This window comes from Aquarana catesbeiana, linkage group LG03 (assembly GCF_042186555.1).
Source record: "Aquarana catesbeiana isolate 2022-GZ linkage group LG03, ASM4218655v1, whole genome shotgun sequence".
Taxonomy (NCBI): Eukaryota; Metazoa; Chordata; class Amphibia; order Anura; family Ranidae; genus Aquarana; species Aquarana catesbeiana.
The window spans coordinates 621,615,788-621,639,284 of NC_133326.1; the positions used below are offsets into that span (position 1 = coordinate 621,615,788).

The window sequence follows — 23,497 nt, forward strand, 5'->3', positions numbered from 1 at the left end:
GGACTTTAGATTTGGAACATGTTTCAAATCTTTACGTCGGAACTCCGCCGGACCCAGTTCCTATCGAAAAGTCTGCACGTCTGTATGCTAGTCTGACGGACGAAAACCGACACTAGGGCAGTTATTGGCTACTGGCTATAAACTTCCTTATTTAGTCCGGTCATACGTCATCACGTACGAATCCGTAGGACTTTGGTGTGATCGTGTGTAGGCAAGTCCGTTTGTTTGGAAAGTCCGCCGGAAGTCCGCCGAAAGTCCGTCGGATAGACCGTCGGAGCAGTCCGGTCAAAAAGTCCGCTCGTGTGTACGCGGCATTAGTGCTCTTAATTAAAATGGAACTTCACTCTCCCAAACAACATTGATTATTTTTTATCCTCATGTTGCTAGCATTAGTAAATAGGAAAGTATATCATGTTTACTTGTTTTAAACTTTTTTTTTTGTTAACATTTCTTCAGTCACTTTCTGGTTTCCTGTCTAGGCAAATTATGTCATACATCCCAGGAGTCTTCAGGAGGGGTGGAGAGGAGGAGGGGTTTTCTCAGCTAAGCACACCCTCCTGCATGCATGCTTGAGCTAAGGGCAGATGGATTCCAGGAACTAAATGCTACATGAATCATTTCACTCTTTACTCAAGATGGCCACGGCCAGAAATGCTAGGGAATTGTTTTTCAAAGTGATTTCTCAACAAAATAAAGCATAGAGATATGGATGGATGGGGGAGTTTGCTTTGAATATTAAAAATGAATTAATTTGTATTTTTTGGTTTGTGGTGCTCAAATGCAGTAAAGATCCGCTTTAAGACAAGTCCACCTTATAGAGGGATATGCTTTGTTCTAGGGCTGCACCAATACCAGTTTTGTAAGACCAAGTACGAGTACCGATACTTTTTCTCAAGTACTCACCGATACCAATTATGATACCTATTTTTAGTGTCAAGTGACAGTTTTTTTTATGGCTCGTTCACACCATACATGCATGAAAACTGATGGGAAAACCACACAGATTTCAGTGGCAGAGACATCAGTTTCACATCAGTTTTCATGTGCGTTTCAGTGACTTTTTACAACCTGTTCACATATGTGTGGGCCGGCCACAGTGTAATTTGAAAAAGAGTGCTGTGCAAATTCAGTCCAGTTCAGGTGCGATTTCTAATCTTATACACTACAATTCGCATTGGAATCGCACCTTAACCGCTAAACAAAAAATCGCACCAGACCAGGCTTTGAAATCGCACTGCAAACCGGACGCACATATGTGAACAGAGTCTGAAGGTATCTGTTTTAATATCTGAGCATTTGCGAGTACAAGTACTTGTGCAAACGCTTAGTATCGCCACCAGTATCGCTGCAATGCTACTTTACAACCACTTTAAGCTGTCTATAGTATGTGGATCTCTCCAGGCACTGGGCCAGCCAATTTCAGCAGGAAGAATCATACAACACTCTGAATGTCATCATCAACTGGAGTTTCAGGCAGCTTCATGAACATAGATCCTTAAAGGGTAACTCCGCTTTCATGGGGGGAAAAAAATAGCAAATAAAAAATAATAATATAGCATATACAAATGCTACACAAGACATCGTAATTGAATGTTATTAAAAATTACCTTTCCTTTTCAATCTGCAGTGCAGATCCTGTTCAATCTACAATTCAATGCAATATGGCTACCTGGAGGTGTTCTGTACACAGTTGGTGTACTGAATTCCGCCCAGATATGTCATTTTTTGCTTGTGTGATTGGCTCACTAATTTTCCCAGAAGTCTGCACTAAGTCAGATTTTAGGCATCCCCTGCAGCAAACATTTAATTTATGGTGAGATACTCTCAAAGAGTTAATCACGTCTACAGGGATTCAGACAATGCAATTTCCCTCATTAGAACTCCAGCAAGTGCATCAGGTGATTAATAATGAAAAATCACTCATATTCACATTCACAATGACACAAACAAACAGCTTTTCCTTCTGAGCAACCTTAAGTAACCTAAAATCCTTGTAATGTACATACAGGTGCATCTCATACAATTAGAATATCATCAAAAAGTTCATTTATTTCAGTAATTCAATTCAAAAAGTGAAACTTATATATTTTATATATATGCGTTACACACAGAGTGATACATTTTTTTCTTTTCATTTTGAGGATTATGACTTACAGCTAGTGAAAACCCAAAATTCTGAATCTCAGAAAATTAGAATATTACATAAGACCAAAAAATAAAAAAAGGATTTTTAATACAGAAATGTTGGCTTACTGAAAAGTATGTGCATGTACAGTATAGTATGCACTCAATACTAAGTCGGGGCTCCTTTTGCATGAATTACTGCATCAATGCGGTGTGACATGGAGGCGATCAGCCTGTGGCACTGCTGAGGTGTTATGGAAGCCCAGGCTGCTTTGATAGCAGCCTTCAGCCTATCTGCATTGTTGGGTCTGGTGTCTCTCATCTTGCTCTTGACAAAAACCCCACAGATTCTCTACGGGGTTTAGGTTAGGCGAGTTTGCTGGCCAATCAACCACAGTGAAACCATGATCATTAAAGTATTGGTACTTTTGGCAGTGTGGGCAGGCTCCAGGTCCTGATGGAAAATTAAATCAGCATCTCCATAAAGCTGTTCAGCAAAGGGAAGCATGAAGTTCTTTAGACTTTCCTGGTAGAGGGCTGCGCTGACTTTGGACTTGATAAAACACAGTGGACCAACACCAGCAGGAGACATGGCCCCAAATCATCACTGGCTGTGGAAACTTCACACTAGACCTCATGCAACTTGGATTCTGTGCCTCTCCACTCTTCCTCCAGACTCTGGGACCTTGATTTCCAAATGAAATGCAAAGTTTTCCACAGTCAGTGATGATTTGGGGAGCCATATCATCTGCTGGTGTTGGCCCACTGTGTTTTATCAAGTCCAAAGTCAGCGCAGCCCTCTACCAGGAAATTCTAGAGTACTTCATGCTTCCCTCTGCTGACCAGCTTTATGGTGATGCTGATTTCATTTTCCAGCAGGACTTGGCACCTGCCCACACTGGCAAAAGTACCAACACCTGATTTAACTACTTCCCACCCGCCGTATGCATAATGACGGCCACAGTGTGGCTCTATTATCCTGACTGAGCGTCATAAGACATCCAGCAGGATTAGCAGCTTGCGCGCACCCACGAGGGCACTCATTGTGGCAATTGGTAGTGCGGTGTGTCGCTCTGACACACCGCATCTCCGATCCTGGTAAAAAGCCTACGTCATTGTGTCCAATCACAACTGGTCACATCGTAACCAGGAAATGCGGTTTATCGGCTTTTCCTCTATTCGCACTGAGAAGGCGCGAGTGGAGGAGAGCTGATCAGCAAACTTTTTTTATTTCAAAAGTTTCGGTCTTTTTTTATTTGTTTACCAAAAAAACCACAGAGGTGATCAAATACCACTCCAGCTCTATTTGTGGGGAAACAATTATTATTATGGGAAGCATGAACCAGGTATTCTTTTTACAGCCCCCGATGGCAACTTTTGGGCATGACAACATTTACTTTAAAGGAGAAAATCCATAAGAAAATTTAAAATTCCTTAGGAATCTCCACTTACCTTATCCTGTCGCAGGATTCTGTGGTAAAACCAAACAGACCCAATCTTCACCCCTCACAGTTAAAAAATCTTCAAGGACCGGGGTCCCTTTTTATCAGGGTTCCACTCCCTTGGACCCATATAGCACCCCACCTGGAAGCTTTATGGCTGAAAAAACCAAAGCACTGGGTCCCAGGGTACAGCTCTCAAAAAAGAGAAGCGTTACAGGCAAAAACCTTGTTTCTTCCGACACGAGGCCCGGGTACCATTCAATCTGGCCTGAAAAGACACTTTGAAATGGATCTGGCTGCATAGCTTGCCCCAGCAAAGATTACTCCAGTGAAGCCAACATAGCACATCTTGACCAACACCTAAGACAATGGCGAAGAAACTGAGGTACTCCCAGTAATGGGAGGGGTTATATAAGGAGGGAACTTCCTGTCTTAGGGTGTACCAGTGTCCATCACCTAAAGGTGGCCTATATAACCCACATAGTAACTACTATGGGTCTGCGTCCCATGATGTACGATTAAAGAAATGTTGTTTGGGTACAGCGTTGCATGACCACGCAATTGTCATTCAAAATGCGACAGCGCTGAAAGTTGAAAATTGGTCTGAGCAGGAGGGGGGTGAAAGTGCCCGGTATTAAAGTGAATAATGATCATTGTATCACCAGCAAACTCACCTGACCTAAACCTCATAAAGAATTTGTGGAATATTGTCAAAAGGAAGATGAAACTCCAGACCCAACAATGTAGACGAGGTGAAGGCCGCTATCAAAGCAACCTGGGCTTCCACCTCAGCAGTGCCACAGGCTGATTGCCTCCATGCCAGACCACATTGATGCAGTAATACATGCAAAAGGAGCCCCAGCCAAGTATTGAGTACATGCTACACTGTTCATGGACATACTTTTCTGTAAGACAACATTTCTGTATTAAAAATATATTTTTTTTATTGGTCTTATGTAATATTCTGATTTTCTGAGATACTGAATGTTGGGTTTTCACTGTAAGCCATAATCATCATTATTTAAAGAAAGAAATGCTTGAAATATATTACTCTGTGTGTAACGCATCTATATAAAATATGAGTTTCACTTTTTGAATTAAATTACTGAAATAAATAAATTTTTTTGATGATATTCTAATGTTATGAGATGTACCTGTAGATTGCCCAGCAGTGTTCATTTTGACGTCAGATTTCAACTTAGTTTTAGTCATAGCCTTTTGACTAAAATGCCATTTTAGGTTTAGTCATATTTTAGTGATCTGAATTGTTTTAATTTTAGTAGTATTTTAGTCTAGTAAAATCTCCAGTACATTTTAGTCTACTAAAATCAAATGGGTTTAGTTAACCACTTCAATACTGGGCGCTCTCCCCCCTTCCTGCCCAGGCCAATTTTCAGCTTTCAGCACTGTCGCATTTTAAATAATTGCGCGGTCATGCAACGATGTACCCAAACAAAATTTTTATAATTTTGTTTCCACAAATAGAGCTTTCTTTTGGTGGTATTTGATCACTACTGGGGTTTTTATTTTTTGCTAAACAAATAAAAAAAGACCAGAAATTTTGAAAGAAAAAAGTTTTTCTTTGTTTCTGTTATATTTTGTAAAATATTAAGTTTTCTCCTTCACTGATGGGAACTGATGAGGTGGCACTGATGTGGTGGCAATGATGTGGTGGCACTGATGATGAGGCACTAATATGCAGCACTGATGGGCACTGATATGCAGCACTGATGGGCATTAATGGGCACTCATAGGTTGCACTGATGGGCACTGATAGGTGGCACTGATAGATGGCTCTGATAGGCAGCACTGATGAGGAGGCACTGGCAGGCATTACTGATGGGCACTGATTGGCACCTCTAATGGGCACTGATCGGCACCTCTAATGGGCACTGATTGGCATCCCTGGTGGTCATGGGTGGGCATACCTGATGGTCATGGTTGGGCATCCTCGGTGAGTCTGCACTGATAATCAATCAGCGAAGACCCCCTCTGTCAGGAGAGCAGCCGATCAGCTCTCCCCTACTCGCGTCAGTGCGAGTGGAGGAAAAGCCGATAACCGGCTCTTCCTGTTTACTCAGTGATCAGCTGTGATTGGACACAGATTTAGCCATTGTGATATATAAAATTAACTCATTTCAATTTAGTTTTAGTCATAGTCTTTTGACTAAAAGCTCCTTTTAGTTTTAGTCATATTTTAGTCATCTGAATTGTTTTAGTTTTAGTCGTATTTTAGTTGACTAAAATAGTGTTAATTTCCTCAACGAAAATATTTTAGTCAACTAAATTAACACTGTCACCCAGAGGGAATTGTTTTTTTTAATTTTTTTAAAGTGGAGTTTTTTTGACCAAGTGTCATGTCTCTATTACTAACTGGAAAGGAGGGAAGTAAATTGAAATATCCTTGGAGTAGATTATCTGGAAGGACTAAAAGTGATATGCTAATATTTTGAAAAATTCACCCTAAGATCTCTCAGTTAGTGATATCTGCAGGTTCCCACTGGCGTGAGAATTTAACCCAGTTTGGGGGACAGTCAGATAATGACTACCATAAATTTTTATACAGGTCCAACTTAACCTTTGGGTTAAATCAGCTAAATACATTCAAGTACCAAAGCCTGTCCCCTGCTAAAAGTTGCGAAGTGGGACCCTTGCTCTCTGCGTGGAGGCAGCGGTCTCTCTGCAGAGGTCCAAGACATCCCCTGCTGAGTGAGATTTTTATCTCTGCCATCAGCTATGCTCAGGCTCCCTGCTGATTGTACAGCTGTAGCTCTGAGGGGCATTTTGGACATCTCACAAGAAATTACTGTTTCCATAAAGGGAGCAGGGGTCTTGCTCTGCAGTTGCTGGCAGGGGCAGGCCCCTCTACTGCTTTATAAAGAAAACAAACTATACAGTGCCTTAAAAAAGTATTCATACCCCTTGGGATTTTCCACATTTTGTCATGTTACAACCAAAAACGTAAATATATTTTATTGGGATTTTATGTGATAGAACAACACAAGGTGGCACATAATTGTGAAGTGGAAAAAAAAAACAATAAATGGTTTTCCAAACTTTTTACAAAAAAAAAATGTAAAAAGTGTGGCGTACATTCGTATTCAGCCCCCCTGAGTCAATACTTTGTAGAATCACCTTTCCCTGCAATTACAGCTGCAAGTCCTTTTGGGGATGTCTCTACCAGCTTTGCACATCTAGAGTGACATTTTTGCTCATTCTTCTTTGCGAAATAGCTCAAGCTCTGTGAGATTGGATGGAGAGCGTCTGTGACCAGCAATTTTCAAGTCTTGCCACAGATTTTCAATTGGATTCAGGTCTGGGCTTTGACTGGGCCATTCTAACACATGAATATGTTTTGATCTAAACCAGTGGTTCTCAAACCTGGGGGTCGAATGACAATTTGACAGGGGTCATCAAATCCTGGGCTGTTCCTGAAGCCCGAACCACTCTCCTAGACTTTTCACGGCCACCCAGCAGGCTGGCCATGGAGCCTGTGGAAGCCCAACTGGGCTGTTCCTGGAGAACTCCCCCCCAGCACTGCCACTCATCGCAACTCCCCGCCAGCACTGCCATTCATCCCATTCCCCCCACCCCCCAAGGCATAAGAGAAGGAATTAAAATAGAGAATACATGGAAGGGAGAGGAAAAACAAAGAAAAAAAGAGAGAAAGAACAAGAAAAAGACGGCTAGAGAGAGGGATGGGGGAAAAAAAACTGAAATTATGATAGAGATAAAAGGGAAAGAAAGGAGAACAAAGACAGAGTGGTGCATCCTAAAACATACCTTACGGGGTTTTAATACTGTACAAGTGGAATGGACTCAGGTAGCGCTAAATGTCCGTGGGTTAGGGGCGCAAATTACTTGTCTTGGCTTGGGTGCCGACAACCCATGTTATGAAAATAATTTTACTGTTAGGGGTCCCCATAACTTGGGAAAATTTATCAAGGAGTCACAACACTAGAAGGTAGAGAACCACTGATCTAAACCATTCCATTGTAGCTCTGGCTGTATGTTTAGGGTCGTTGTCCTGCTGGAAGGTAAACCTCCGCCCCAGTATCAAGTCTTTTGCAGGCTCTAAGAAGTTTTTGTCTAAGATTGTCCTGTATTTGGCTTCATCCATCTTCCCATCAACTCTGACCAGCTTCCCTGCCCTTGCTAAAGAAAAGCATCCCCACAACATGATGCTGCCACCACCATGTTTCACAGTGGGGATGGTGTGTTTAGGGTGATGTGCTTTGTTAAGTTTTTCGCCACACACTGCGTTTTGCTTTTAGGCCAAAAAGTTACATTTTGGTCTCAACTGACCAGAGCACCTTCTTCCACATGTTTGCTGTGTCCCCCACATGGCTTCTCCCAAACTGCAAACTGGACTTCATTTAACAATGGCTTTCTTGTTGCCACTCTTCCATAAAGGCCAGATTTGTGGAGTGCACAACTAATAGTTATCCTGTGGACAGATTCTCCCACCTGAGCTGTGGATCTCTGCAGCTCCTCCAGAGTTACCTTGGGCCTCTTGGCTGCTTCTCTGATTAATGCTCTCCTTGCCCGGCCCTGTCAGTTTAGGTGGATGGCCATTTCTTGGTAGGATTGCAGTTGTGCCATACTCTTTCCATTTTTGGATGATGGATTGTACAGTGCTCCGTGAGATGTTCAAAGCTTGGGATATTTTTTCAGAACCTAACCCTGCTTAAAACTTCTCCACAACTTTATCCCTGACCTGTCTGGTGTGTTCCTTGTCCCTCATGATGCTGTTTGTTCACTAAGGTTCTCTAACAAACCTCTGAGGGCTTCAAAGCTGTATTTATACTGAGATTAAATTACACACATGGACTCTAATATTTATTAGGTGACTTCTGAATTGGTTCCACTAGATTTTAGTTAGGGGTATCAGAGTAAAAGGGGGCTGAATACAAATGCACGCTACACTTTTCACATATTTATTTGTTAAAAAAAATGAAAACCATTTATCATTTTCCTTCCACTTCACAATTATGTGCCACTTTGTGTTGGTCTATCATATAAAATCCTAATAAAGTACAAAATACATTTATATTTTTGGTTGTAACATGGCAAAATGTGGAAAATGTCAAGGGGTATGAATATTTTTTCAAGGCACTGTAAGACATTACACATGACCTCCTGAAGGTTTTACCCCCTTCATGATCAGGCCATTTTTGGAAGTATAGGTATGATAGAATGGGGGGAGGGGAGGTGGAATTGGAGGCATAGGTATGATAGATTGGGGGAAGGGGGAGGGGGGTGTGGAATTGAAGGCATAGGTGTGCTGGAGAGGGGAGGTTGGAAGACTAGGTGTGCTGGGAGGTCGTTAAAAGCACAAAGCACAGGTTTGCTGGGGGGGGGGGGGGGCATTGGAGGCAGAGACATACTGGGAAGAGGAATTATGGGTAGAGGTGTGCTAGGGGGAGAAGGGTTTGGTGACACAGATGTGATGGAGAGGGAAGGCATTGTAGGACTGGCAGAGGTGTAGGAGGTAGAGGTGTACTGGGGGAGGCGTTGGAAGTAGAGGTGTACTGGGGGAAGCGTCATGTTTACATTGTTTTATGTTAATATTGTTAAAGTTGGTGTTGTTGTTGCTCATATTTATTTTTGTAACTTAATTCTGAATAAAACATTTAACAGTGTAATTTCATGAGATAATTTACAAGGGCATGTTTAGGGGCGGAATTAGGGGCAGGGTAGGGTTTGGGTGGGGCAACGGGTGGCGAGTAACTCTTAAGGCCTGGCTAGTAGCTCAAGACTTGAAATTGTGAGCCCTGTCATATGGCATATGTGTGCGCTTCTCAGCCAACCTCTTCTTGTAAAAAACAACCTTGGTCCAACATGACTGTAGGAAGGGAGTGTTAAGGAATGTCAAGTATCCCTTTATCACTGCCTACAGCCCAAGGACACTTCTGACTGTTTCAATGTGGCTTACGAGCTTCTAAGACATGTAATCCCATCACTAATCACCAAATTTGAGGATCCGCCACAACCCCCACAGAAAACTAAACATTTCATTCAACATTTTCAGATTGGCAGCATGCTTAAAGCGGAAACTAAACTCATCGTTTGAACTGTTTCCCAAAACAGTTACATTTAAGGGAGTCCAGGAATGCTAACTGTCACAGTTGAATGTACTCTCATGAAAACTCTCAAACCATCAAATGGTTGGTGTCATAACTGATCACATGTTCAGCACCATGGCAACTACAGATCAAAAAGAGACTAAGATGGTAGCTTCCTTTGCTGTAAAAGATAGGAGGGTTTATCTCTGCTTTAACTAGTGGGTAAGCATTGCCATAATGTGGATGCTTTAGGCCCCTTTCACACTGGCGTCATCTGTTCAGTCATGTTTGCTAAGAAAAAACGGATTCAGTTTACATCAGTAACATCCAACTTCCGTTTGGTTCTGTTTATATTTGTTTTTCATCCATTCACATCTGTTTTTCCTCCGTTTTTTGTCAGTTTCCTTTTTTTTTTTTTTAAACAAAACAAAAATGCAGACTTGTTCCATTTAACAAAATTACCTTAATGGAAGTGGACGAAAAAATGATTAAATGGTGACTTCGGTTTACATCCGTTTGCCCATAGGAATGCATTTCTGTCTGTTTTTAATATATCATCAGACAGATGAAAAACAGACAAACAAAACACCTGTGTGAAGGGGGCCTTAGGCCTGGTTCACACCTATGCAGGTTTGCAGCCCATGTTTGCATGAAACGTAAATGGATGGGCTGCCATGCCTGCGTTTCCCGCAGAAAAAAAGGTGCATGCACCGTTTTAAAAACACAGTCGCAGGTTAGCACCATGCAATTGGAATGAGTTTTTCCATGCTACATTTTTAGATGCTTGGGGATGCCATTCAGATTCTAATAATTCTCCTCCTTGTGTCCTGTTATGGGGTGACTATGTACATTTATTCAAATGAACTGGTGTTAGTGAAAACCAAGTATCACAGTATTCAGTTGTGTTGTTAAAACTTCGCTAATATGGCTACAATCACTTTACCCAGTTGGAATGAATTGTAGTATATGATATTTTAAACCTTACCAATGATAGCAAAATACAGCAAAGTGGAACAAGTCTTAATGGTTTCTGATTTCTCATTACCTTAGTTGTGAATATGAATTGGTCGATACCTTCAGAAGAGGCATTCTTGAGGGCTAAAACATTCTCTATTTTCACCACAGGTGACATATTGCACTTCTGAAGGTCTATAGTGCCCCTGTGCAAAAGAACTGAAGGAGGAAGGGATTTGCGAGCAGCTGCCGTCTTCCATGGGGTTTTGGGAGGAGGTGGAGGCTGAGGTGGCGGTGCCTCTTCCTCCGGTGGTGGCTCAACCGGTGCCGGTGCTGGTGCCGGTGCTGGTGCCGGTGCCTGTTTTCTCTGGCTCTGCCTACGGGTTTCAGGTACAGAGTCTCTAGAGTCTCTTGACGAAGAAATAGATTGAGGTGCTGGAGGAGGAGATTTGGTAACGTCTGATGAACGGGCAGATTCTGCCTCACTACTTGATGTGGACCTCCGACACTTTTTACTAGGTGCTGGCTTTTTGGGTTCAGGAGAGCTCTCTGGATCTATGTAGATGAAAGTGTACTGCTCTATTCTCTCCTCCCGTGTCATCCGCAGGGCTTTCTCAGCATGGGCGATACCGATATCCCACTGGATGCGTTCTTTCTGCGGCCGGGGCTTCCTCATCTACACAAGATTACAGAAAAGTTAGAAAACACAAAGTCACAAGTAATGCCAAACCTAAAAAAAAAAAATATGTACTATGTACTACTTATGCTAATCTCCTACAGTCTCCTTGCAACCTTTTCCTGTGTAAATTCCGGCAACCCAGCGACTGTTTCATTACATTTTTCAGGGTGGTTTTCCTAATGGTGACAACACTGGATCATGCCTGTGCAATGTATGTCAACACGGCTGTTCATAGTCTCCTTAGGGAGTGACAAGCCGACAAGGCAGAGGCATTGGAAGTGCTTGCACAGGGTCTTCATGACAGGATCAAAGGCACTATTTTAATAAAAGCTGCAAATATTGAAAAGTCTTTTGAAATTACATTATAATTTTAAAGCTTGTATGAGATTCTAGTGATCTCATTTATATATACTTATACACGAACCAGGTTCTGAACTGCTGAGCTGAAACGCAGAACTGAAGCAGCCTAATGTCTCATGCACACAGGACATATGATTTTACATATGTTCTGGTTGGTAGACTGATCCTGCATAAAATCTTGTCTGTTTACATCGAGACCCAAATAAGTCATCCATGTGGTGGTGGAGCAAGTGCAGAATGGATGGCCTTCAGTCATTCATAGATTTAAAAATGATTGCCTAGGTCATTCTGCTGCCACCGCATAAATGTCTTCTTCTGGGCTGATATGAACACATCAATAGTGTCTAAATACTTGTTGTCAATGTTTACATGTCAGCCCTGAGCAGTGGAGGCAGCTTTTGCACAGTATGAAGGTAAATTCTACCACAAATGCATACAATGTAAAATATATTCTATATGCCTGCCCTCAAATGCAGAGCTTTCCATCCTGGTTTATGCAGCTTTTACTGCGGATCAATATGTGTGCATGGGCCCATAGAATACAATACTGCTCCATTCAGAACCACATAAATGAAATCAAATGGGACGTTTTACATCTTTTTATTAACCTTTTTTCAGTTTAAGAAAAGTCCCTACAATGCTTGTTTGTGTTGTATTCAATTTTAGTGTCAGAAGCACAGAAATTTCCAATTTGCTTACAGTGGAAATTAATCTCTGTAAAGGGGCAGAGCTGAGAGGATGTAGCAGGGGACTTCCCAGGACCACATCAAAGAATGGAAACACTAAACAAAATACAACTTCTTTAAAGCAGAGTTCTAGTCGTTATTGTGTTCATTAAAAGTCAGCAGCTACAAAAAGTTTAGCTGCTGACTTTTAATAAACACACACTCACCTGTGCTATGATCCAGCGATGCGACCGCCCGAGTCCTTGGTTCTCTCTCTCTGGAGCTGGCATCACAAGTGTGGGCACCCGGCTGTGACAGCTTGCGGCCTCACAGCCGGGTGTGCACTGCGCATGCGCTTGTCGCGCTGCGCATCCTTAATGGCCGGGCAATCTTCTGGGACCTGTGACTTGTCCCAGAAGATGCAGGGAGGGAGGGGGAGAGGAGAACTTCCTCTCGGGTCGCCTAGGCGGCCCGAGCGGAAGTGGGAGCTAGATACCTGTCAAAACTAGGTATCCACTCCCCCCAACCCCCCCAAAAAATTCCCTGTTGAAACGTTTTACTGAAATATGCAAATTACAGTTCAAATTCAATTTCAATATCAATTGCAAAAAAGAGATGGGTCAGTCTACAAGCAACATAATGTGTAAAAAAACTAGCATATTACAACCTCCAGGCTTGCATAGCAATACTAGCTATATACCTTAAGAGGCGAGCCTCAGGTAGAGAAGGTTGTTGTCTATATCAATGCAAGATAAAAAATATAAATCAACTTCAAGCAGACACCCCCCTCTCCAAAAAAAAAAAAATGTCATGCCAAATGTGTCATGTTAGGGGATGAGGAGTCCTTTAAGAGGAAGTTCCACTTTTGGGTGGAACTTCACTTTAACCCTTAAATCTCACATTATATATTTTTAAAAACATGGACCCCGTAGAATAAAATGATGGTAGTTGCGATTTACGTACAATATTTGTGTGTTTACCAAACCTATATTTTCTGTAAAAAAAAATATATTCAAATTGATTTTAGTGCAAATAAATACAGAGGGGCCCAAAAAAATGTATACACACTTTAACAATTGTTACCTATGACCTTTTTTAACCACTTGCGGACTGCCCATCTTACTGCAGCAGGGCGGTTGCTCTGTGCCAGATCACGTACCTAGCACGTGATCTGACACTTTCGAGTCTGGGGCACGCCGCCGGTGGCCCACTGTGATTCTACACAGCAGAAGCCCAGCAGCGAGTACCGTGAACTCGATGTCCGCCAGCATCCGCCGATTACACAGGGCATAGGCAGAACGACAATCAAGGCTGATTGTCGTTTTGTCAGAAGGGAAGGCACAGATCCTGTGTTTCTGCTAAACAGGAACATGGATCTTTGCCTTCCTCTAGTCAAAGCACCTCCCCCACAGTGAGTAAGCACAACCTAGGCCAGTGATGGCGAACCTTGGCACCCCAGATATTTTGGAGCTACATTTCCCATGATGCTCATACACTCTGCAGTGTGGTTGAGCATCATGGGAAATGTAGTTCCAAAACATCTGGGGTTCGCCATCACTGACCGCGGCACACAGTTAACCCTTTGATCGCCCCTGATGTTAACCCCTTCCCTGCCAATGTCATTAGTACAGCGTCAGTGCATATTTTTTAGCAATGATCCCTGTATTAGTGTCACTGCTCCCCAAAAAGTTTCAAAAGTGTCAGTTAGGTGTCCGATTTGTCCGTCGCAATATATATATATATATATATATATATATATATATATATATATATATATATATAAAATTCAAATATGCCATAGTTTGTAGACGATAAAACTTTTTCGCAAACCAATCTATAAATGTTTATTGGTATTTTTTTACCAAAAATATGTAGCAGAATACATATTGGCCTAAATTGATGAAGAATTTAGATTTTTTACATTTTTTTTATTGAGTATGTTTTATAGCAGAAGGTAAAAAATATTGTTTTTTCAAAATTACCGCAAAATTACCGCAAAAAAAAACGCAGAGGTGACCAAATGTGACTGCGCAATTGTCAGTTAAAGTAACGCAGAAAATGGCCTGGTCTGGAAGGGGGGGAGAAACCTTCCCGAGCTCAAGTGGTTAAAACCCTAATTGAATTTTGGCAGCATTGCGTAGTATTATGTCTCCCCTAAAGATGTCAGTAGTCACACCATTGTTGATATCATCATGTGACCGTCAGGAGAGAGTCAAAGAAATTGAGCAATTTTACTTCCAGCAAGGTGACGCACCACCTCACTACCACCAAGACGCGAGAGCCTATCTCAATGACATTCTGCCAGGATGTTGGATAGGATGTTGGATAGGATGTTGGATAGGACATAGAGGTACTGTTGAATTCCCTCCACGTTCCCAAGACTTAACATCCCTCAATTTCTATCTGTGGGGAACACTAAAGGATGTGGTGTACCGTAGAAAACCACCTACACTGACTGCACTATGGGAAGACATTGAAAGATCATGCAGAGCAATTCCTGTGGATACTCTAGTCAATGTTTTTCATGCAGTAGTTCGCCAAAACGAAAAGTGTCTGGATGCTAATGGTGACCACATTGAGCACCGAATGTGATTGCATAATTCAAATATGACTTTCAGCTACCCTTTGATGTTTATATAAATCTAGTAATAAAATGTTTCTGCATATATTTTTCATGTTGAAGTGTGTATATATTTTTGGGTCCCTGTGTAGAATAAATTTCCACATTTTTGTAAAATTATACAAATTAAGTCGACTGAATAGATATCAAACATTTCAGAACTCAAAATTGTGTTTACCCGTGACACAACGAAAAAGTACAATACCCAAAATTGCCCATAAGCAACTCTTTAAAGCTTTTATGGATAATCAATTTAAACACAAACAATAGAATCTCATCTAACATCTAACCCTGCTTCCTCCTTAACTTGAATGTGTAGCGTTGGCTGGCTTGTCGTCCACCAATCGCTACAAGTTGGGTCAACTTTGCTGTGGGCGTGCCATATAAACACCCCTGTCCACTACCTATTGCAGCGGCGGTGTGGTATTTTTGCTGCCCTCAAACTGTAAGTCTAAACAAAGCCTTAAAGTGGTTGTAAGCCTCAAACATGAATTCTGAACAAAGCACATACTGTATCTCTATAGTGTTTACTTGACTCTCTCCAAAGCACTAAGTGTCATTTCTCTCTGCTGTCTAGTTCCCTTGCTATCTGCCTGAGTCACTTCTAACAAGTTTTTCTGACACCAAGATAAAAAAGGTGACAGGGGAGGGATCTCCTGTGTGCTGTGTGAAGGGGGGTGTGTCCCTTGCCTCCAATCAGCTCTCTTCTACAGTGTGCTTGAACCTTGTAGAATGTTTTTCAAATGCTTTGCAAAAGTTTGCTCTACACCGGGGTGTCCAATCTTTTGACTTTCCTGAGTCACATTGGAAGAAGAATTGTCTTGGTCCACACATAAGGATAGTTGATGATCAGAAAAGGTTAGTTAACAATCACTGTTATAGATAATGTATCTATAAAGTAATAAAACTTAAATTGTAATATTTTTTTTTATTATAAAAGTAAAAGAGGGCAACATAAAACGAATGCGATATTTGACATTGTTTTTGATAAACACATCAATATCTGGTTCAATGGATGTACTAGCAATTCTCAATGAATTCTCAAGGTGCTCATTAGATATTTTGGTTCTAATTTTGCCCTTCGTGTGCTTCATCCTTGAAAATAGTTGCTCACAAATATAGGTGCTGCCGAATAGATTTTCCTTTGGGAAGGTAAAACTTATAAAAGTCCAGTAAAGAGATGCTGACAAAGTGTATTTTAGCCGCTTGTGTTCACTAAATGCGGCTAAACGCATTTTTAGAAACAATTCACCCCAAAAAATCAGCGTTTTTAAGTAAGTTCACGATTTTGTGTTGGGCCGCATTCAAAGCCATCTTGGGCCACAGGTTGGACACACCTGCTCTAATCAATGCTCTTCTACAAGCTGGAGCCCTTGATCAAGGCCTAAAGCTTGTGTTCACAATGTTTCATTTTTAGAACGTTCCTTCAATTTTCTAATTAGTGGGGAAAAAAATCAGTATGTGCTAGTGATGAGAAAATTTGATGGAATAGGATGGATAATCTTTATCGAACGAATATCTTTATCGAACGAATTTGGGAAATTACATTCATTCCAAAATCAAATGTTAAAGTGGTCGGAAAACATAACCATGTTTTTTCTTAAAGCGGTTGTATACCCTGCTTGGTGATTTTTACCTACAGGTAAGTCTATAATAAGGCTTAATGAATATCTCCAAAACCTGCACGGTTTATGAGATATTCACCCTGCATGCAGCCGCTGACGTCAGCGGCGCATGCGCTCTGAAGGTCTGGCAGGTCGTGCTGAAACTTGTCAGAATGGAGGACGCATGCGCGCGGGAGTGGCATCATCACGGCTCCAGCCACTCACATCAGTAGAGCCCGCGAACCTGGAAGAAATGCAGAGGGAACATGGCAGCCCCCCTCAGCGGTGACCGGGCGAGCTGCAGGAGCTTCGTTCTAAGGTAGGTAATTCATAATGTGCTATTGTTATACATTATGCTATTGTCTTGCAGGTTTATTTTTTTTTTTTCAGTGGTTTACTACCGATTTAATGCATTCCCTGCATCAAGGTAAAAGGCAGCAGTGTGGCCCCCTCACCCCCCTCCTTATACTTACCTGAGTCCTCATTTGATCAAGCAATGTGCCCATCTGTACCTGCTCCCTCCTCTCTCCCCACTCTCACAAGCTTTTTTGAGTCTGTCAATCAAATCCTGTGATGGGGGAGCAGGGGGCGGGGCTGAGTCCCACTGTCTGTGTCTATGGCAAGACACGTGTGGCTTCCTATGTGGGTACTCGGAGAAGAGGAGGAGCCAGGAACGCCAGCACAGGACCTGAGAAGAAGAGGTTCAGGCTGCTCTGTGCAATTCTTCTATTATATTAACATGTTTGTTATTAAAAAAAATAAGTTTATAATCACTTTAAAAGCAAATTAAATTTGAAAGCACTTCAGAAGAATTTTTGTACAAATGTTAGTTCAAAAGTCTAGTAGTGCATGGCCAGCTTAGCAGTCGGAACACAAATACATTGAGCATATAGTGGAGATAAGGAGATTACAGCTTTGCAGAGTCCTGTTTTAAGTTTTAAATCTGAAATGTTTTTTAAAAAAAATCCTTTACTGAGATCAATAAAGAAAATTGTAGAAAAACATTCAGCAGACTATTTTATTCTTTTATGGATGTTATCTGTCCAGACAAACTACCACAAAATCTGTATATTGATTTTCATTTACAAACCACAATTACCACAATGGTATAGATTCACCATATCAATTAGCTGGGAAATAAAAATCTAAAATGAAATTAAAATGACCTGTAGAAAAAAATGTTTCAGTAATTCTGTTTCCAAATAGCCTGAAATGTATGACTTTCTTACTTCATTGCAATGAAAGGACAGCAACTGACTTCAGTTCATCCCATCTGAGTACAGCAGAATGCATACACAAATTACCCAACAAACGAGAGGTTAACAATCAAACAGAAGAGAAATGGTAGACTTTCCAGCCACTATGTAAGGTACATTACACAATGCAGCCCTTACAATAAGTCAAGTATAAAATGGGAGCTCTATTCAAAAAATAAAGGTCTGTTTCGTGTAGTTATAATGACCTTTAGTTATCTTTAAAATCTTTTCAGTCCTTGGTTCTATCAGTGTCCTCCACGCTAAACATCTGCTTTAAAGGGCAAGGAGACTCTGAAATGATTCCCACTATAAACGTCAATGTGACCACACGTCCCTGGTGTTACAATACTTGGCCTGCCCAAGGCTGCCTCTGTGTTTTACACCATTAAGCACTGTCAGCATCTTTTAAATCCTGCCCTTGTACCGGGTCATAAAGAAAAACAGCTGTCTATCTTTAATGTTCTGAGAAAAATGCCTTTATTCTTTAAAGTGGTTGTAAAGGTGAACCTCTGCAACATCTGACCAGTCAGACACAATCTGTCCTCCAGAGCCTGCTCTGACTATTCCCTCAGGATGGGGTCATCCAGGTAGAGAGTAATCAGGGGATGACTGGGCAATCAGCGACATAAAGTCCTGCATGACTGCAGTAAGCACTTCCTTCAAGAGTGGAAGCAGGCCCAGCAACTCCCGAAGGAACCAGAGAGGACAGAGAAGGGGAGAAACTCCAACACTAAAGAGATACAATACTCCACTGTGGGTATCTGCATTATCAAGGAGTGTGCTAGAGGTAAACTTTAACCCGTTAGTGGACAGTGTGTTAGGGACACTCAATACAGGCGAACTGTCCACACCCTCCGAGGTCTAGAATCAGACATAATAGACTCCACCGCTCAGGTAGATCCAAACCGAAATAAATGAATCCTTTACCTCCAGAGAAGGAAGAGCCCCAGGTGCTGGCTAATGCCTGTGCATTGTCTAATGCCTGTGCAAGTCTGGACATCCGCACTCCAGAAGAAATTTCATATGCCTTTAATTGTAAATCAGGATCATAAAATGCACAAGACACCACGGCAGAGTGGTACAGGAAAACTCTGACGCATTTCACACTTACACTGAGTGCTTATTCATGAGTAAGCACTCGGTGTAAGTGTGAAACGCATCAGTTGTTTTCCTGTACCACTCTGCCGTGGTGTCTTGTACACTTTATGATCCTGATTTACAATCAAAGGCATATGAAATTTCTTCCGGAGTGCGGCTGTCCAGACTTCTTCCTCCATTTCTATCTAAAATCAGACATGTTGCAGCCTTGAGACCCCACAAAACATAAACATCTGATGGCTGACAGACAGCACTCAACACCAGAGGAGACCTAACATCACAGCAAGTAAACAGTAAAAACAAATCTGTGAGCAGCAGGGAGATGCTTCCTCAACGTTGTCTGGTGGGTATGAGGTTGTGTAGTGTGCATGCTTGACACTCCGCCTAGTGGAAATCTAGTGGAAGTACTCAGTCACACACCGTGAAACCCTTCAACGGCAAACCAGCAGAAAAAGGAGAATTGGAGATAGGTGTCCAGAGACTAAAAAAAAAAAGAAAAGAGGCAGCTCTCAATGCCTGCCTAAAATGATCCACTCACAAAAGTTAACCACTCTGGACCTGAAAACACTCTGCAGCTAACTTAGCCAGAACCAGTCTGAAAAGCACTCAAGCGGTGCCCAGTGCCTTAGGGGTGACAATGTCTAATCCAGCAAGGTCCAGTCACAAAAAGAACAAAGATTGAGACTGATGAAAACTGTGTCTGGTAGCTGCAAAAAGCAAAAAGACCCCCTGCAGGTACATGGAGATGAATCTTCATTAAAAAGAAGAAAGTTATTAGAAAAAAGTAGGTTAGGTCTTGAATCAGCAGAGCTTAGAAAAGGCTTCCATCCCCATAAGACACCAGACATAGTGTCTCTGTTTTCCAGTGACCAATCTTTCTGTAGGCAACACGGAAAGCTATGAATCTACCAAAAAATTGTGCTAAAATCTTTGCAACCTATCTAATTTACATCGAGAAGCATTGTAACTAACATGCTATTTGGACAAAGGACTGTGGACAGCTGATCATTTTGCCTACATATTATGGGCAAAAGTTTGGGGACACCCCTCCAAATTATTGCGGTATTTCCAGTGAAAGATATTGTTCGTTTTGCAGCATACAAAAATATTTTAGACAACTTTGGACAACACTTTAGAAAACGTCCGTTTCTATTCCAGCATGACTTTGCCCCTGTGTACAAAGCCAGCTCCATAAAAGCATGGTTTGGAAAGTTTGCTGCAGTGGAAATCAGGTTGCCCAAGTTCAACCCTAGTGAGTCAGGTCTTCTCATCCAACATCAGTACCTGATCTTAAATATACCGAATGAGTACATATTTACACAGAAACACTCCTAAATTCTGTGTAACGCTTTGAGACTGGAAGCTGTCATGGCCACTGGGGGGGGGGGGGGCAATTCGATATTAATGCCATTTTTGGGGGAATGTTATGTCCAAGAAGGGTGTGATGATCAGATGTCCACAAACCTTTGGCCATATAGTGTAGTTTCAATGCGCAGTAAAAATTCACAATATTTTACACTTTAGTTATGTCTAAGCCAAAGCGCACCTTGAGCCTGTCTGATTGGTTAAGTACTTTAGCAGCATCTTCAGCCAGCAGTTGCTCATACTGCTTCCGACCTCGGTATTCCCGCATGCGCTTCTCATGTATCCACGCTCTCTCTGGCTCATTGCTGAAAAACTGCACATGGTATTCTCGAGCACCTGTTTTTGGAGAATGTAAGTGAGATATTAAGGTTACTCAGGGTTACTTTAGGTAACTTTCAGTTTCCACATTATAAGTTAACTTCTATAACTTAACGTTAATATGAATGTATGATTTTTGCATATACCTTATTAGCCATTAAATAATTGTACGTTAATATTGCACAGGGATGAACAAGTTAATGTAGAATTAGGGAGCCATTAACTCCACTTTAAAAGCCAAGAGACCCCTTAAACCAAACATAGACTGAAAAAAGCAATGCCTACATCAAAACAACTATGCCCCAGTAAGATACAGTAATAGCTTAAAAGGAAAAAGCCTTGTAATACGCACCCATTCATTTTTAATATTCAAAGCAAACTCTCCCATCCATCCATTTCTCCATGCTTTATTTTGCTGAGAAATCACTTTTTAAAACCACCCCCCTAGCATTTCTGGTCCTGGCCATCTTGAGTAAGGGCAAATGATTCATGTAGCATTTACTTCCACCTGCCCTTAGCTCAAGAATGCATGCAGGAGAGTGTGCTTACTCGAGAAAACCCCTCCCCTCCTGAAGACTCCTTGGATGTATGACATCATTTGCCTAGGCAAGAAACCAGGAAGTAACTAAAGAAATTTAAAAAATGTTTAAAACAAGTAAACACGATATACTTTCCTATCTATTTACTAATGCTAGCAACACGAAGATAAAAAATAATCAGTGATGATTGGAAGAGTGAAATTCCACTTTAAAGGGGTTGTAAAGGTAAAATTTTTTTTTTTTTTTAAATAACAAACATGTTATACTTACCTTCACTGTGCAGCTCGTTCTGCACAGAGTGGCCCCGAACCTGGTCTTCTGGGGTTCCTCGGCGGCTGTTTCAGCTCCTCCCCGCAAGCATTAACCACCTTAATGCGAGCTCCCTTGCATGGTGGTTAGTGCTTGCGGGCGCGCTCCCGTGATACAGCCGGCGGCTATAGCCGCTCACTGTATCACTCGGCCCCGCCCCCCAGCGCGCCGCGTCATTGGATGTGATTGACAGCAGCGCGAGCCAATGGCTGCGCTGCTTCCAATCCATCCACTGTAGCCAATCAGTGGCCAGGGTGAGCGGAGGAATAGATGTCGGGAACGCGAAGCTGACTTTCGAGGGGTCAGGTAAGTAAAACGGGGGGGCTGGGGGCGGCGGTATTGTCAGAAGTTTTTTCACCTTAATGCATAGAATGCATTAAGGTGAAAAAATTTTTACCTTTACAACCCCTTTAGGGGTTGTCAGGATAGAAGTCTAGCTTTACTCTAGGCCCACTCTACATTGTCAAGATATGGAAAGTCTAATATGCTTTTGTCCAGCTCTGAAAAACACTACTATATTGTTATTACAATATGTCAGTCTGTCTTACCTCTGGAATTGATCTTGCTGTGAACATGAAGCTGCGGGTCACAGGACACCATACAGGGCCACCAAGGGTAAGTTCCCACCTTAGACCAAACCAAGTCTCCAATATGAAACCAAACACCAGTCCGGACCTCAGGAGAAAGCGGAGAACTGGGGCTCTGTTCAGCCTGAAAAATAAAATAAGATCAGCCTCTCAGTTGGCATTATCTGTACTACTACACACAATCCTATTGAATGCTGGACAAAAATAAATGCAAACTTAAATAGTATATAAACCCAACATTTCATATTCCTGATATGTGACTGCTGTACCATGTATTGTATGAGAAAGTATCCTGTTCTCTTTTTATTACTTCATTTAAATGAAATCCCTGGTGTTCCTGCCAGTCCCTCTGCTTTCCTATTATAAACTGACCACATTAGGCAGGGGGAATAATATGGTCAGTTTTCTGAATGTGCTGGGAGCTAATCCAATGATCGAGCTTGTGCTGAAATGCCCCCCCCCCCCCCCCCTCTGCACAGGCATTCACTGGGAAGACTAGTGTGCTGCTGTTTCTCCTTCCTGATCTCCTTATGCAGCTGAGAACAGAGGGAAAGTGATCACTTATAAAAAAAGAGGGGGGAAAGAGGTATTTATAGTGTATTTTATATCTATGTACAAATGTTTTGCCTTTCATTTCTTTCATATATTAGCGATGTAACATATTACCAGTCTGGTAGCTGCATTAGTGTTCTTTTTTCAGAATCTTTTCCTTTATTTTGAGCTGCTGGTTTTAGAAGCAACGCACTTCCTGTTATCTATAGAGGAACAGTGATGTCACCCTAGGACAGGAAGTGTGTTACGATTGCAGAACATTTCATCTCTCTGTATCTCCAGAACAAAAGGTTGAGCTGTCCTATAGTTCACAATATTTCTATAGCATGATTTCCTTTTTTTTTTATTACAGGTGTTTATATAGCACTGACAATATAAACAGCACTCTACATAGCATACAAAACATTGTTTGTGATTTCAGTGCAGCACTGTCACATATCCACAGAAAGTTAAAAACTCACTGGATTTCTGGCAGGATAAAGAGCTATTTTTTATACACTCATCAAACTGATATTAAAAAAACACTTTCAATGGCATATGTACCAGGTCAAGTTCATTGTTTGGGTTTACATATCCATCAAGGACTCCAGTGGAGAGCATTCACTGCCTGAACTCCAAATGACCATTTACATTTTCTTGTGTATTTAAAGCGGTAGTAAACCACAGCTGGTTAAAAAACAAAAACAAAAATAACAACTGTAAGGCAACTGCATAATGTGCTAGTATGCATCACATACTAGCACATTTTGAAATACTTACCATGGAACAAAGCCTTCCAGCGGCGCCTGGTCACAGCTGAAACGGCTGACATCTTCCCCAGGTCTTTCTTTCGGGTTCACGCGCTCCGGCTGTGTGATTGGCCGGAGGTCTCGCACGGGAGACCTCGGTTTCGGCATGGTGCTCTGAAGGTCCCGCAAGGTATGCCGGACCTTCAGAGTGCATGCGCTTTTGAGGTCACCG

General features: G+C 41.8%; 1 protein-coding gene across 6 annotated transcripts in view; it reads right to left on the reverse strand.

Moving 5' to 3' along the window:
- The window catches only part of NSD3 (nuclear receptor binding SET domain protein 3), a 208,389-nt gene that overhangs the window by 136,136 nt on the left and 48,756 nt on the right, over nt 1-23,497 (reverse strand). For all 6 annotated transcript variants that reach the window (XM_073622338.1, XM_073622337.1, XM_073622342.1 and 3 more), the window contains exons 3-5: nt 21,947-22,109; nt 20,414-20,568; nt 10,677-11,261 (exon numbers count right to left, since the gene is read on the reverse strand). In XM_073622338.1, the coding sequence (XP_073478439.1) occupies nt 10,677-11,261; nt 20,414-20,568; nt 21,947-22,109 (903 nt within the window). The remainder of the gene's footprint in view (nt 1-10,676; nt 11,262-20,413; nt 20,569-21,946; nt 22,110-23,497) is intronic.